The sequence below is a fragment of the Palaemon carinicauda genome, chromosome 17, assembly GCF_036898095.1.
Source record: "Palaemon carinicauda isolate YSFRI2023 chromosome 17, ASM3689809v2, whole genome shotgun sequence".
NCBI classification, from domain to species: Eukaryota; Metazoa; Arthropoda; class Malacostraca; order Decapoda; family Palaemonidae; genus Palaemon; species Palaemon carinicauda.
Genome location: NC_090741.1, coordinates 105,068,602 through 105,085,990, shown reverse-complemented (window position 1 = coordinate 105,085,990; position 17,389 = coordinate 105,068,602). Strand labels below are relative to the sequence as shown.

The following is a 17,389-nucleotide window of genomic DNA, read 5'->3' as shown; positions in this document are numbered from 1 at the left end:
GGAACCTCGTCCGACAATTGCCGAGTCTCATGAAAAGGAGAGACCTGCCGCGGCGGCAACGCTTGACAGGCAATGTCAACAAGCAAAGGAGCAGCAGTAGCAGTAGAGGAAGCGACGTCACGCCGCTGCTGAAAGGACTGAAATCCTTGTGACTGACCAACAACAACAACTGAAGTTGATTGACGCTCGACGTTACATTGGAACTGCCTTGACTGCATAGACTGAGCAGGCAAAACAACCTTCGACTGCGGTGATTGACGCTCAACGTCAAGTCGAGGCAACTGAGCCGGTCGGCGAACGTCCGGTCGGGGCTGCGGCGGCAGCGGCTGAACGTCAACACGAGACTGCGGCAGCGGCTGAACGTCAACACGAGACTGCGGCAGCGGCTGAACGTCAACACGAGACTGCGGCAGCGGCTGAAAGTCAACACGAGACTGCAGCGAGGGAGGATCCATGTCACGTGACCGACGTGAAAAACTACTGACATTACGTTTCAAAGTACAAGAAACGTCAGCACTAACGTCAAACGGACGAGTAAATGCTCGTTTGGGCGGCTGACGGCCAGAGTCTCGTTAAGCGTAACGGCGACTCGAAATCGAAGGTTCATCGTGAACCTGCTCATACTTCTCCATAAGGGAGGCAAGCTTAGTCTGCATGTCCTGCAGGACAACCCATTTAGGATCAACGGGAGTCGGAACGGGCCGAGACGACGGTAACGTCTGTGTTGGCAAAAACATTGCCTTTACCGCGACCCTCGGACCCCGTGTTACGCTTGCGTTTAATAGGCGAAACAGTCTTCCGACGACTGCAAAGGGTCAGAGCTGTCCCAATGGCCACAGCCAGGACGCTGGACCTGTCCTGAAGGGACTGACTTTCGCTTCAAGGGTCTTGAAACCTTGCGCCAAGGTTTCTTTTGCGAAAAGTCTTCGGATGACGTGGAGAACACAGTCTCACCCGTCTTATGGTAAGGGCGATCTTGACGAGAAACGTCCGATACCAAAGAGGGAACGTCTGTACGTTAGTTAAAGCCTCTCGTCCCCTTAAGTCCTACGACATTACTTCTCCCTGGTGCAGGGGAGCCTGAAAGAGGTCTCGGACTAGGGGAGCGACAAGCACGAACAAACGAACCCTCCGCAACACAGAACATGTTTTTTGCACTTACTTCACTGATATCGTATTTTTCAATAATTTCACATTAGGCATGAATAAAACTGATTTCTACCTGAAGCACGCAATTCTCCCTTACATCAAAAGGTTATAATTGCGAAATGAGTCGTATAATGTAAGCACATTAGTACAAAATGAAACACACATGCAAAAATCAGTAAACATATATATCGAATAAAACGGAAATATATAAAGTCAAAAAGGATCAGTGACTGGGGAAGAGACTAAACACTAGTTCACTAAAGACTACGTTTTCAATCTCTCACCGTACAGTGGCTTGGGACGAGAATAAAAACTAAAAACGTAAAAACGTTTTATCCTCTCTCCCCGTACAGAGACTTGGGACGAGAGTAAAAAAAAAAACTGAATCGAGAACAACGTTACTCGCTCCCAAACTCCTTGAACAGAGACTTGGGACGAGAATAAAGATCGGATCGTTCTCTCTTTCTCTCTCTCCCTCCGTCTCTCTCTCTCTCTCTCTTGTCACACACAAGAGAATTGCCCACTCACCCTTCGTCAATAAACAGGTTATTTGACCAAAGGAAAAAACTGAAAGGACTAAGAAATTGAAAATTAACAAGTTCCTTTAAATTAGTATCTAAAACACTTCAGTTTGAAAGAAGAATGAACAAAACGTCAAAATCGATTTACTATTTCTGCAAAGTGAAACCGTGATTCTCTCTTTCTCTATCGTAACGATAGAGCGCAAACTGCGTAGCATAAATAAACCAAACGTTAGTTCATCTTTGAAAAAAAAACAGCACGAAGACTATTCAAAGAATATATTTCTTAAAATATTTTCCAAAAAATATTCATTTCATAACTCTTACAGAGCAATTGATTTAAACTTAACAAAAATAAAAGTTGAATGGGCTCAACGTTGTTTAACTTCGTTTTCCAAGTTAGGACCACCTACAAGGAATAGGTAACGGCCGCATATAAACAAAACATAAAATTTATCTTGATGTTTAGTATAAATGGAAAGCTAATCGAAGAGGCCTAATAAAGGCGGGTGAGATATAAAATATATAGAGGAAAATCTATAAATATCAACAATAATTTATAACGTGATAAAATAATTACTAAAAGCCTTAAACACACTTCCGTACACTGAGGGAAGGGTCGGCCATCTTTACTCAATGGAAAAACCAGAGATAAAAAAAAAAAAGAGCAAGGGCAAAACACTTTTCCTCTCCTTTCAAAAGCATTTCTTTTGAAGATAGTATTGAATAATCCAACACGGCGAAAGCAATAAAACCAAAACCAAGTACTTCACCAATTCGGTAGAAAACTCGAGGTCATAAAGCGAGTGGAACCAACTTGTCGACAAGACCGACAGAGAAGAACTGGAGCTGTTTACAAGTATATGCGGTATCTGGCCGATAGTCGGCGCTGGTGGGCACACCCGCAACCTTCATGGCGATCGCTCGCGAGTTTTTGGAATCTGTCGAGCCGTCGGAGACGTCAGCTATTATATATTCACCGGCTAAGTTTAATATTTAAAAAAGCTATTACTTATCACCATCTCTTGCTCAGCAAACATATCTACCAGTCTCTCACCACTCTCATTTTCACCTGGTACGCCATACTTCCCAATGACACCTTCTACCTCTCCAGCGCCCACTCTAGCATTTAAGTCACCCATGACAACTACATAATTCCTTCTACCCAGTCCTTCTACACACCTAGTTAATTCATTCCAGAACTCATTCCGCTCTCCTTCACTTTTCTCACTACCTGGCCCATAAGCACTGACAAACGGCAAACATTCCCTACCCAACCTAACCCTTCCCCACATTAACCTAGATGATATCTCCTTCCATTCCACTACTTTACCTGTCATCCATTCACTCAGCAATAAAGCCACACCCTCTCTCGCTCTTCCCCTTTCAATCCCAGACACTCTACCAGACATTTCACCAAACATCACTTACCCTTTCCTTTTATCTTCGTCTCACACAAGGCCAATACAGTGAACCCTCGTTTATCGCGGTAGATAGGTTCCAGTCGCGGCCGCGATAGGTGAAAATCCGCGAAGTAGTGACACCATATTTACCTATTTATTCAACATGTATATTCAGACTTTTAAAACCTTCCCTTGTACGTAGTACTGTTAACAAACTACCCTTTAATGTACAGAACACTTAATGCATGTACTACAGTACCCTAAACTAAAACAGGCACAAATATTAAAGGTGATTTTATATCGTGCATTTCCTAAACATGCTAAAAAGCACGATAAAAAATGGCAACCAATGTTTTGTTTACATTTATCTCTGATCATAATGTAGAAACAAACTGGAGGTAGAGCTTTGCTTATTACCCAGACATATTTCCCATACTTTTCCCTTAGAACTACATCACATCTTCCTACTTTAGATATATAGATATATATATATATATATATATACCGTATATATATATATATATATATATATATATATATATATATATATATATGTGTGTGTGTGTATATATATATATATTTATATGTATACACATATACATACCTACATATATACATAAATACATGCATACATATATATATATATATATTACTGTATATATATGGGTTATGGAAAAAATCCGCGAAGTGGTGAATCCGCGATGGTCGAACCGCGATGTAGCGAGGGTTCACTGTACATCCATCCTTCTATTCCTAAACATACTTCCAATTTCACATCTTTTACTCTCTATCGTACTACATCCACGCACATTCAAACACCCCAAAACTAGAGTGCGGGGAGCAGTCACTCTCCCCCCAGCTCCATCTCTTTGTCGATGTCCCTTTTAGTTGCCTCTTACGACACACAGGGATAATGTTGGCGCTATTCTAATTGTTTTTATGCCCCCACAGCCACAGGGGGCATGATAATGATGATAATAATAATAATAATAATAATAATAATAATAATAATAATAATACAGTACTGTATAAGCAGAGTAAGAGTTCCTTGAAGGTGTATAAATAAAGGCGTTTTGTCTATTTACTCAGTAATATCTCCCTGTTTCACCCAGCAAGTAGTGTTTCCTTTTAATGCCAAACAGATAATTGCTATTTTCCATAAGAAATCTAAATAAGTAAATAAGTAAAAATAGGAGACATGAGAAAAGAAAGCAGATACAGTTTACGACGACTGTATACATGAATGCTTGACTACCAAAATATATACAGTACAGTGTACTATTAAATAACCCCACTTAGAGGACTCAAAAACATGACTAAAAAGTCATGATACACACCTGAGATGAACAAGATACCACAAATGGTGGTAATGAAACTCCTTTCACCTATCTAACTAACTTTAGGCACACTGTACTTCTATCATAAAAACCTGGTCAGGCCCACAAGTATTCTTAGGTGACAATATAAGTACCTTGTACTGTAATATATGTTTTCCAGGTGCAAAATGAAGCTACATAATTAGATACCATATAATCTTCTGAGAATGGTATTGGTAATGGATTATCACTTGCCACAAAAGCACAATTCAAAATAGTTTTGCAACATTACCATTGTGACTTTCTATTCTTACATATTCACAATTATCACTAAAGCATAATGCAAGTTGCCCTAATCACTTTTGGAATTAATCATTTGCTAATGAAAGGTCTTTACAAATCACACATAGTTATATAGACATAAGCTATAAACTTTTATTACAGGCCTCAGTAGGTTAAAGTTGAGTCCAGAGGTCAACAACATGCCTCTGGTAGGCTTGATTTTATTTTTCGATACAAACTTATGGGCAACCATTTGAAAAAGGCCAATGCAGGATTAGGGTCAGTTCAATTGAACCAGCAAACTTACCTTGGAATGAAAGTCTTCATAGAAATATCAATTAGAAGTTGAAAAATCATTTAATATCTAACCCCCTAAAGCAAAAATTTGATACTAAATTACTAATGATAATAATAAGGATTAACCTGAAGAAATTGAATTCTACAGAATTCTTATTAGACACATATACTTGGGTAACCTACCTCTTTTGTTTACTTTGGTCTTCAAATTTACTGGGTAGAAGATCAAAAAACTGTTTCATTTTAGGGAATAGCATTGGATTCTCCCGGTCCCCCTCCTGTTATAAAATAAGAGTCATATTAAAACTTCTGGTAACATTGAAGAGTGGTACATCTTTAATAATCTCATTCAAAATGATAAAAAGAAGAAAATTCCTTATAAAACTCACATGACATTAAACTTATAAATGTTTCTTTAACCTGTTCATGGAAGTCTTGAAAGTCTAAAAACTAAGCTCTAAAACAGTTGATATGAAAAAAAAATTTACTCCAAATAAGTTGGAATCTTCATAAGAGATAATACAATCCACCTTTGCAAGCTTCCATCATGAAAAAGGAGTGACAAAATAATAGACAAAAATACAAAAATGTTATTTTTATTAGTAAAATAAATTTTTGAATATACTTACCCGATAATCATGTAGCTGTCAACTCCGTTGCCCGACAGAATTCTATGGAGGGATACGCCAGCTATCACAATACTAGAAGGGGGTGTACTTACCAGCGCCACCTGTGGCCAGGTACTCAAGTACTTCTTGTTGACACCTCCTCAATTATTCCTCGGTCCACTGGTTCTCTATGGGGAGGAAGGGAGGGTCGATTAAATCATGATTATCGGGTAAGTATATTCAAAAATTTATTTTACTAATAAAAATAACATTTTTCAATATTAAACTTACCCGATAATCATGTAGCTGATTCACACCCAGGGGGGTGGGTGAAAACCAGTGTACAAGATTAAAGGATAGCTAAGTATCCCGTATTTCATATAATCAGTTATCCACAATAACAATGAAATAATAAGTACCTGGTAAGGAAGTCGACTTGAACCGTTACTCTGCCTTTAATAAGATCGTCTTCCTTACTGAGCGCAGCGTTCCTCTTGGGAGGCTGAATCAACTCAAAGGTGCTAAAGTATACAGGGCTGCAACCCATACTAAAGGACCTCATCACAACCTTTAACCTCGGCGCTTCTCAAGAAAGAATTGACCACCCGCCAAATCAACAAGGATGTGGAAGGCTTCTTAGCCGACCGTACAACCCATAAAAAGTATTCAAGAGAAAGGTTAAAAGGTTATGGGATTATGGGAATGTAGTGGCTGAGCCCTCGCCTACTACTGCATTCGTTGCTACGAATGGTCCCAGGGTGTAGCAGTACTCGTAAAGAGACTGGACATCTTTGAGATAGAATGATGCGAACACTGACTTGCTTCTCCAATAGGTTGCATCCATAACACTCTGCAGAGAATGGCTCTGTTTGAAGGCCACTGAAGTAGCCACAGCTCCCACTTCATGTGTCCTTACCTTCAGCAAAGCAAGGTCTTCTTCCTTCAGATGAGAATGTGTTTCTCTAATCAGAAGCCTGAATAGTAAGAAACTGAGTTCTTAGAACTTGGAAAAGAAGGTTTCTTGATAGCACACTATAAGGCTTCTGATTGTCCTTGTAAAGGTTAAGACCTTTTTAGATAGTACCTAAGAGCTCTAACTGGGCAAAGTACTCTCTTCAGATCATTCCCCACCAAGTTGGACAGGCTTGGGATCTCGAACGACTTAGGCCAAGGACGTGAAGGAAGCTCGTTTAGCAAAAACCGAGCTGCAAGGAACATGTAGCCGTTTCAGATGTGAAAACAATGATCCTGCTGAAGGCGTGGATCTCACTTACTCTTTTAGCTGTTGTCAAGCACACGAGGAAAAGAGTTTTTAATGTGAGGTCCTAAAAAGAGGCTGATTGGAGAGGTTCAAATCTTGATGACATAAGGAACCTTAGGACCACGTCTAGATTCCAGCCTGGAGTGGACAACCGACGTTCCTTTGAGGTCTCAAAAGACCTAGGGAGGTCCTGTAGATCTTTGTTGGTGGAAAGATCCAAGCCTCTGTGGCGGAAAACCGCTGCCAACATACTTCTGTAACCCTTGATCGTAGGAGCTGAAAGGGATCTTACTTTCCTTAGATATAACAGGAAGTCAGCAATCTGGGTTACAGTGGTACTGGTTGAGGAAAACTGCATTGGTCTTGTACCAGCTACGGAAGACTTCCCCTATAGACTGATAGATTCTGAGAGTGGATGTTCTCCTTGCTTTGGCAATCGCTCTGGCTGCCTCCTTCGAAAAGCCCCTAGCTCTTGAGAGTCTTTCGAAAGTCTGAAGGCAGTCAGACGAAGAGCGTGGAGGATTGGGTGTACCTTCTTTACGTGAGGTAGACTTAGAAGGTTCACTCTTAGAGGAAGAGTCCTGGGAATGTCGACCAGCCATTGCAGTACCTCTAAGAACCATTCTCTCGCGGGCCAGAGCGGAGCCAACCAACGTCAGCCGTGTCCCTTTGTGAGAGGAGAACTTCTGAAGTACCCTGTTGACAATCTTGAACGGCGGGAATGCATACAGGTCGAGATGGAACCAATCCAGCAGAAAAGCATCCACGTGAACTGCTGCTGGGTCTGGAATCGGAGAACAATACAACAGGAGTCTCTAGGTTATCGAGGTAGTGAACAGATCTATGGTTGGCTGACCCCACAGGGCCCAAAGTCTGGTGCAAACATTCTTGAGAAGGGTCCACTCTGTGGGGATGACCTGACCCTTCCGTCTGAGGTGATCTGCCATGACATTCATACCGCCCTGAATGAACCTCGTTACCAGTTAGCTTTCGATCTTTAGACCAGATGAGTAGGTCCCTTGCGATCTAGAACAACTTCCACGAAAGAGTCCCTCCCTGCTTGAAGATGTAAGCCAGGGCTGTGGTGTTGTCAGAGTCCACCTCCACCACTTTGTTAAGCTGGAGGGACTTGAAGTTTATCAAGGCCAGAATAACCGCCAACAACTCCTTGCAATTGATGTGAAGTGTCCTTTGCTCCTGATTCCATGTTCCCGAGCATTCTTGTCCGTCCAAAGTCGCACCCCAGCCCGTGTCTGATGCGTCCGAGAGGAGACGGCGGTCGTGTTTCTGAACAGCCAAAGGTAGACTTCCTTGAGAAGAAAGCTGTTCTTACACCACGCGAGAGAAGACCTCCTCTCTTCGGAAACAGGAACTGAGACCGTCTCTAGCGTCATGTCCTTTATCCAGTGAGCAGCTAGATGATACTGAAGGGGGGGGAGGTGGAGTCTCCCTAACACGATGAACAGGGCCAGCGATGAAAGTGTCCCTGTTAGACTCATCCACTACCTGACTGAGCATCGGTTCCTTCTCAGCATGCTCTGGATGCATTCTAGGGCTTGGAAGATCCTTGGGGCCGACGGAAAAGTCCGAAAAGCTCGACTCTGAAGATCCATACCCAAGGAGACAATGGTCTGGGATGGGACGAGCTGAGACTCCTCAAAATTGACCAGGAGGCCCAGTTCCTTGGTCAGATCCATAGTCCATTTGAAAATCTCCAGACAGCGACGACTTGTGGGAGCTCTTAAAAGCCAGTCGTCTGACGGAGCCGGACACAAGATCATGGTACTGCTGCACAGTCTGTGAACTGTCAATCATGGGCAAGCGAGGAAGTACAGTGACAACCCGAATCTGTCTAGACTGTCTGGGTCGTACAGACAAACTCCTTATCGGGTTGCTGAGGTTGCCGCACTGCGTCACAACAAGTCACTTCTGTTGGTTGTTGAACGTCTTCCCCGTGACACATTGACTCCGTAAACAAAAAATCCTCTAACAAGGACTAAGCTTGGACTGCATGTCTTGTAACACAGCTCAAGGTCTATGGGAGCAGGTGTGGTAACAGACGGGATTAGCGACTGAAGTGGAACCATTACCTTCCCTGGAAGCATATTATGCTTAAATAAAAGTCCATAGGAGGCTATGCAGCTAAAGGCTCCCTCCAAATGACAGAGTCCTCAAGGGAATATCAGAAGGAGGGAGAAAAGTACTTTCTCATCTACAGGGACCATATCCTAGAAAAGCTAAGTTCTCTCAGTGAGGGTTCACTGGTGCAAAAGCAGCAGACTAGAAGGCAACGTTATGAAACTGCTTGACAGTCTAGTGAGTTGGCAACAACCAAAGATGTGTGACTGAGAAGCATGCGGTAAGGAATGCAGAGCATGTTGTATGCAGAGTATGCTGTATGCAGAGCATGCTGTATGTAGAGCATGTTGTATGCAGAGCATGCTGAATGCAGAGCATGCTGTATGCAGAGCATGTTGTATGCAGAGCATGCTGAATGCAGAGCATGCTGTATGCAGAGCATGTTGTATGCAGAGCATGCTGTATGCAGAGCATGCTGTATGTAGAGCATGTTGTATGCAGAGCATGCTGAATGCAGAGCATGCTGTATGCAGAGCATGTAGTATGCAGAGCATGCTGTAAGCAGAGCATGTAAGGTAAGCAGAGCGTGTGCATGGCGTTTAACATTTCTCAGAAATTCCATGACCAGTGCTAGAGTGCTTTATGCATGCTTGCATGGGGTTTTAATATCAACATAATATATACCTTACATTCATAACTCATGATTCATATTTTTGCCATATTTTGCGATATTGTTAAAAATATATTGCCAGGAATACAAATATATTTTTATAAGTAATACAAATAACCTCCATTATCATAAGGTTTGAAAATGGAGGTAAGGAATGCTGAACAGCAGAGTCAGAACGAGCTGGAACAACAATAGTTGTGGTTTCCTCTTCAAGACTCTGTTGAGGGAACACCTGAGGCTCAGTCTGCAAAGGCTGATCAAAGGAAGTAGCAGAAGGTAGGCGCATGGGTGGAGGAGGCTGACTCCTGGCATGAGTGGCTGAACTCAAGGGTTGCGCTTGCTGAGTGTTTGGCGGATGCGCAGTAGCAAGTTCCTGAGGAACGAGTTGAGGTTCCTGCGGTGTGAGCTGAGAGCGAAAAGGTAGTGGCTGCGCAGAACGCAGTAAAAATCTCGCAAGTTGAGGCTCCTGAGGCGCAAGGCTAAGGTGTTGAGGTGCTTGCCTTGAGGAGGGTTGAGCTCGCTGCAGCGAGAGCTGAGGAGACTGACTCATGGACGGGAGAGGTTGTTGTACCTCAACCGAGTGTTGCATCACTGGTGGAGCAGCAAGTGGAGGCGGAGGAAGAGAGGTATAATCCTCCTGATCCCATTGTAAAGGTTGCCTTAAGGAAGGCGGAGGCTGAACACCACTGGGAACAGCAAACTCAGAACGTGGCTCAACATCGTACGCCTGGCAGGTGGTACTGCGATCAGGCGGAGCGAGCGCAGGCGGAGCGAGCGCAGGCGGAGCGAGCGCAGGCGGAGGGAGTGTAGGGGGAGGCGGAGGCGCAACACTCTCAGCCCGACACTCACGCATCAAGTCCGAAAGCTGTGCTTGCATGGACTGTAGTAGAGTCCACTTGGGGTCGGCAGAAACTACAGTAGGCTGAGGTAAAGCCTTAACAGTCGAGCTCTGTTGTGGCAGAACCTTACTCCTCTTAGGCGGAGTGCATTCAACTGATGACTGAGGAGAGTCAGAGCTAACCCAATGACTGCATCCGGGTTGTTGAACTCTAACTTCGTACGTCTGGCATAGGTCTGGACTTTACGTTTAAGAGGTCTTGAGACCTGAGACCAGCGTTTTCTCCCCTAAATTTCTTCTGCAGACGAGCAAAATAAGGGCTCAATCGTCTGCGGGTGGGAGTGACGGTCTTGGTAAGACACGCCCACAACCACCGAGGATACTTCTTGTGCGCCGATCAAGGCCTGCTGAACCCTTCTGCCCTTCGACATTGCTTCTCCCCTGGGCTTGGGAGCTTGCAAGAGGTCCCGGACTGGGAGGACGACTGGCGCGCACAGAAGTACCCTCACGCACAACACTGACACACTTTGCGCTAATCACTCATCACTTTGATTTTCTGTTTGCACTTATTTCACTGAACTCGAAACTTTAAGTGGTTTGTACCTGAAACACGCAATTCTATCCTTTCTCAAAAGTTAGTAATTGCGAAAACAGAATTACAATGTAACAGAAAAATCTAATGAAAGATAAATAATTCAGTGGCTGGAAAGAGACTAAACACTAGATCACTCTAGAAACGTTTACCTTCTTCCCCTAAAGAGACTAGGGAGAAGAGCAAAAACGATAACAACGTTACTCGCTTGAATGAAACGTTTATCCTCCTCTTTCTCCCTCCGTCTCTATCTCTCTCTCTCTCTCTCTCTCTTGACTTAGAACCTGAGAGAAGAGCCCAATCATATATATCGTTAAAACATATTATTGTTAAAGGAAAAAACTGAAATATTTCCCAAAATGAAAAGTTCCTTTATTAGGATTAAAACCATTAAGTTAAGAAAGAATGAACAAAACGCTAGACACGGTTACTCTTACTGCAACGTGAAACCGTGAAAATTCTTTCTCTATCGTAACGATAGAGCGCAAGTTGAACGTTCTGAACGTCAACAACTGCAGAGACAAAACAAAACGTTAGTTCAACTTTGAAAACAGAACGAGACTATCAAAGAAATTCTTTCAAAGACATTAAAATAGCATAATATGTTAACAGGTAAAACCAAAATGACGGGCTCAATGTTAATTAACTTCGGTACCAAGAAAAGACCGCCTACTATTAGGAAGGTCGAATATAAACAAATATAAAAATTAATTTTAATAAGTTTATAATAAAAGGAAGTTAATCGAAGAGGCCTATAAGAGGCGGAGAGATATAAAATAAATCTATAACTTTTGTTAAGCAAAATTAAGAAAGAGAGTCTATACTCTCTTAGACACCAACACTTCCGTCTAAGGGAAGGGTCGGCCATTAAAAAGTGAAAGAGAGTTCATACTCTCTTCGTCACCATAATTAATCAAATTAATTCCAAAAGCTAACTAAGCTAATATAGAAGTTTCCAGTAAAGCGACAGCCGAAATCAAAGAGAAATACTTCACCAAAGTCGTGAAAATACTCCAAGAACATAAGCGTATCCCAGAACGTCTTGCCGGAAGCACGACAGAGGAATAATTGAGGAGGTGTCAACAAGAAGTACTTGAGTACCTGGCCACAGGTGGCGCTGGTAAGTACACCCCCTTCTAGTATTGTGATAGCTGGCGTATCCCTCCATAGAATTCTGTCGGGCAACGGAGTTGACAGCTACATGATTATCGGGTAAGTTTAATATTGAAAATTGGTATTACATAAGCAAAAGTCATTATGAGAGAAAGTAACCAAAAAATTGTGAAAGAAATAAAATGAATGTGTGAAAAATTTCCCTTTCTTTCCACAGGTAAAGTACTTCTAATTTTAGATCTGCAATAATCCCAGTAAGAAAATACTTTAAAAATCAGTTTTTAGACCTAACAGCTTTCTTGTGTAAGGATGACAATAACAGAATTTTAATAATAATATATTCTATCTTTATACTGTAGTCACCTGATGTTTATATTGCTTCTACTCAAAGCTGCGTCAATGTTTATCCTAAAATAAATATTTCCCATTCTCTTCCTGTACAAAAAAGGGATTTTGACGAAGGAAAAATCTATTTCTGGGCGAGGGACCTGTGTCGCCCAGTGAAATGCTCCTCTAGCACCATTTCTAAGGCATAGTTATTGCTGAAAATACCAGAGAAAAAGAGATGCATGGAATGCCAGGAATAAACCTAGCTCGCTCACTCTTTGAGTGTCGGTATAGAAAACTGGGGCGTGATTGAACCACGACCATAGATCCCTCACCAATTAGACCTCTCCTTCATCAACATAACCCCTCTCTACCCCTACATCTCCCCACCCCCCATCCTCATTCCTCCTCAGCACTTGCGTTGGTCAGACGTATTTTGTTTTGCTCTGTGTTTTGTGTTTTTTGGAAGATGTCCGACGTTTTAGAGATCCCTGCTTCCAAGTTGAGTATTATATTTGTCTGTTTGGGATTTCTAGCTGATGACAACTAACTTAGTCGATGACACAACCATATACTGTATCTCTTTCTTTTCAGTTTACAAAGTCGAAACCCCGATCACTAGTCACTTGGCATCACTGATTAGTATTGGAGGAGAGGGAATGTACATGAACATCAGGAGTATAAAAATAAAGAATGTTATTATCAAATTTCTGTTTATGAAATACCCTTAATGTTCATACTGCTGATCCCAAAATTCTGATGGAGGTGGGATATTTAATGAGATGAGAAATTAACAATCTAGATAAATACATTTGAGCACCACTGTAGATGAGTTTAAACGGCAAACAATCCTAACCCGAGGTACTGTAAACTTGTAATCATTTGAATTTCTTGGTTGTGTTCCAAATCTATAACCACTATCCATCTTTTACAACTAAAGCCTTATACATTTCTCTATAAAAAATAAGACCTTGAACTTTAACAAAGAGAAATAATGGTGTAATTTAACTTTAAGCAAATAAATGAACAATAAATTCTTATTTACTGCATCTTTTACAGTTACTACTGAACTTAAAGCCCAGTAAATTATAATCAAACCAGGTTTCTGTTAGATAAAGCCTTGTGAAAACAGAACCAATGTCAACCCTGCTAACAAAGACTGACAAAATACACTACCATTTCAAGTCTTCTGTGAATAACTTTCCAATATTTTCCAAAGTTAAGATTTTAACTCTTTATTACATCTGTAATTACAATATGTTTCCCTTGGCACATTATTTTAAAGTAATTTTTATTTCTCATGCCATGTTTATGTCAAACTGACCCTATGCAAGTCTAAAAGACAAGTACTTCGTAGAGGAACTAATCCTTTCTAAAACTTTTCCACACAAAGAGAAGTAGCTGACCTACCACTTTTGTGAAACTAAACCTTCAAGTCCTTCCTCTGACGTGAAACTAACTCCCTGTGTGACTTTTTCACAACTCTTTAACTGAAAACCAAGTGTCATTTGAGGAAAATTCACCTAAGAAAGTTAATATATCATTTCAGTTCTTACACACATAGTTCTCCTATTCACATTAGCATTGTGGCATAATGCTCACTAGAGCAGAATCCTTAAGGTCTCCCATCATTATGAAACTTGATTAATCCATTGTAGGTGAAAATTCAAAAGAATAGTAAGTATTGTCTTATAAGTATAATTTTCTCCAGATTCCATTGAACAAAAAGTAAGCTTTCTTTTCCACTTTGAACTTTGAGCTGACCATGAAACATACTTCCAGAAGAGGACTGAGGCCTATGCCCTCCTCACAAGATTCACAAAGGAAAAAATTGTCCCTGGCACTAGACCCAAAGAGAATGCAGATCATGACCACCCGAAACAAATTCTTATGCACAACAGCGTAACTGTTACTGGCAAATCCAGAGAAAACATCTTAAACCATAAAAATAATATAAAAAAAACAAAAAAACTAATGATCTCATTAACATCTGTATCCATAATTTGAGTACTTGTTTTCTAAATTAGTATTCATCTTACCTTTTATCATTCAGAAAAATACAACATCTGACTGTATTTGAAGTTCAGATACCAAGTAGTGTGAACTAACCAGAATTACTATTTCATATTATCCATGGGCTAGGAATGATAAGAATCTTCCAATTTTGCTCTAAGGAACTTGTTCCTCCCAATGATTGAGTCTCCCTATTTTAAAAGACAAAAGTGAAGAGATGAACAGAAAAGCAAGAGGTAAATGGTCATGAGCTCAACTAAGTTAGTTACCATCAACAGCCAGATGACACTGTGGTTCCCAGAGGAGGCATTTTTGCAGGGAGAGAGGATGGGAAATTTTTATTTTGAGGTAGATGACGTCAACATAGCTTTGGGTAGAAGCAACATAAGCATCAGGTGGGTTTCGTAAAAATACTTGGCATATTTAAAAATTCTGTAGTTGTGTACGGGACTATAGTTCACATAGCCTCTTCAAGTCAAGACTTCTTCATATGAGCTGAAAGAGTAATTTTTCAGAATTTTAAATGGTGTCCATAAGCTGGAAAAAAGGCTGAGAGGTCAAAGATTGAGATGGTTTGGAAATATGATGAGAAAGTATAAGGAAGTTTGACAAAAAGCTCTTTATGTAGGGCAGGACAAAGACCTGTAGGAAGGTCCAGGATGCATGAGAACTGGAAGAACTATTTTTTGTACAGTATAATGCTCTAAAGGGATGAGCTAATAAAAAAATTTAAGATTAAATAGATATGACAATTTTTGCAAATGGTTCAAACAAGCTTAAATAGAATCCTTCTATTATAAGTATACTGTACACATTACATATTAAATTCAAGCTGTTTATGATGAAAAAATTTATACTGTACCTCAATTTTGTGTAGCTTAGCTAACTCCCTGGCAACTGCCTGCCAAATTGGGTCTTCTGTGATAGTAGCAGTTGTTGTTGTCACTCCTTTGGTAAAACCATAACTTAATCCATTGGTGAAACTAGCATACAAAGGAGGGCTACATCCAGCCTTATTCAGAATCTGTAAAAACAGTATCTCATCTGAGAAAAAAAGTGTTCCATTGTAATTCTTTCATATGTGAATGCAAATTAACAGAATAGAGCTCTTTTCAAAGATCACATATTCCTTCTCAAGTTTCATGGAAAAGTAAGTCCTGAGAGGTGCATACTAAAGATGCTGTATGGAAAAAAAATATACCATAATCCAAAATTACCTAATTCAAAAACCAAGGACAGTTTTTATACATAAAATTCAACTTCATATATTAGCAAAAAAAAAAAAAAAAAAAAAAAAAAAAAAAAACAGCATATAAAACTATATGCACTGTATCAGTAATGTCATAAACACCAATATAGGAGTGTTAGCCTCTCAAAACTATTAAATCAATCTTATAGGATGAGTGGAATTAAAGTTTGCATAAAACAATAGTTCTATCAATACAGTATCTAGAATGAAATAAGAAGAGGCAATTTTCAATCATTTCAAAGGTTAAACAAATATATGAGCACTTCAAAGTAAATTTTGAAATTCACCAAATATGTATTCATAATATTTCTTCAAGTTAGATTGCTTTCAATATATTAAAGAATGCTGACATTTCTACTCAATCAGTACTATTGGTAGATTAACTTCATACATAAAAGAATCTAATAAAAAATCAAATATTTATAAACTCAAATAACTCATTCCAATTTCCATTAAACAATCATGAAATAATAATAATAATAATAATAATAATAATAATAATAATAATAATAATGATAATCATTATTATTATTATTATTATTATTATTATTATTATTATTATTATTATTATTATTATTGATTTTTTAAGTAATAGATCTCAAAGAGTTGTTGTTGATGGGCACCATAGTGAGTATGGGAATGTGATAAGTGTTCCACAGGGTAGTGTTCTTTTCCTACAACCCTATACACACGACATGTGGTTTGGCCTAGAAAAGAAGCTTGTTGCATATGCAGAAGATGCTACTCTCTTTGCATTAATTCCATCTCCTGAATGTAGATCTGGGGTTGGTGAATCCCTTAATAGAGATTTAGCTAAAATCAGTGCATGTTGCAAATTATGGGGTATGAAGTTGAATCCTAACAAAACTCAAAGTATGATTGTAAGTAGGTCAAGGACGGTGGGTCCTTAACATCCGGATCTCAGTATTGATAATATTTCTTTAAATTTGTATGGCTCTTTTAAAATTTTAGGTGTGATTCTCGACAGCAAATTTACTTTTGAGAAACACATTAGGTCTGTGTCTTCTTCAATTGCACAAAAAAATTGGCTTATTGAGAAAGTCTATTAAGATTTTCGGTGATCAATCTATTCTTTCATTCTACCTTGTTTTGAGTATTGTTCTCCTGTCTGGTCTTTAGCTGCTGATTCTCATCTTAATTTGTTGGACAGAAACTTACGGTCTATTAAATTTCTTATTCCTGATCTAGATATTAATCTTTGGCACCATTGTTCAATTAGTTCATTATGCATGTTGCATAGAATTTTTCATAACTCTGACCATCCTTTACATTCAGATCTCCCTGGAAAATTCTATGCTGTTTGTAATACTAGGCAGGTAGTTATTTCCAATAGCTAGGCCTTCTCCATCATGAGGCTCAATACTACGCAGTACTCTAGAAGTTTTATTCCAGCTGTTACCAAGTTGTGGAATGATCTTCCTAATCGGGTAGTTGAATCAGTAGAACTTTAAAAGTTCAAAGTTGGAGCAAATGTTTTTATGTTCACCAGGCTGACATGAGTCTTTTTATAGTTTATATATGACATATCTGTTTTTGACGTTGTTAATAGTTTATATAAGACATATCTATTTTGACGTTGTTGCGGTTTTTAGAATGATTTTTTCTTAATTTGTTCTCATCATTTATTTATTTCCTTATTTCCTTTCCTCA

At 39.8% G+C, this 17,389-nt stretch overlaps 1 protein-coding gene across 4 annotated transcripts in view; it reads right to left on the bottom strand.

The window, feature by feature from the left end:
• Window positions 1-17,389, bottom strand: part of eas (ethanolamine kinase 1) — a 182,569-nt gene that overhangs the window by 76,512 nt on the left and 88,668 nt on the right. For all 4 annotated transcript variants that reach the window (XM_068391264.1, XM_068391265.1, XM_068391263.1 and 1 more), the window contains 2 exons: window positions 15,332-15,493; window positions 5,152-5,246 (listed from right to left, as the gene is read on the bottom strand). In XM_068391264.1, coding sequence (XP_068247365.1) covers window positions 5,152-5,246; window positions 15,332-15,493 — 257 coding nt within the window. The remainder of the gene's footprint in view (window positions 1-5,151; window positions 5,247-15,331; window positions 15,494-17,389) is intronic.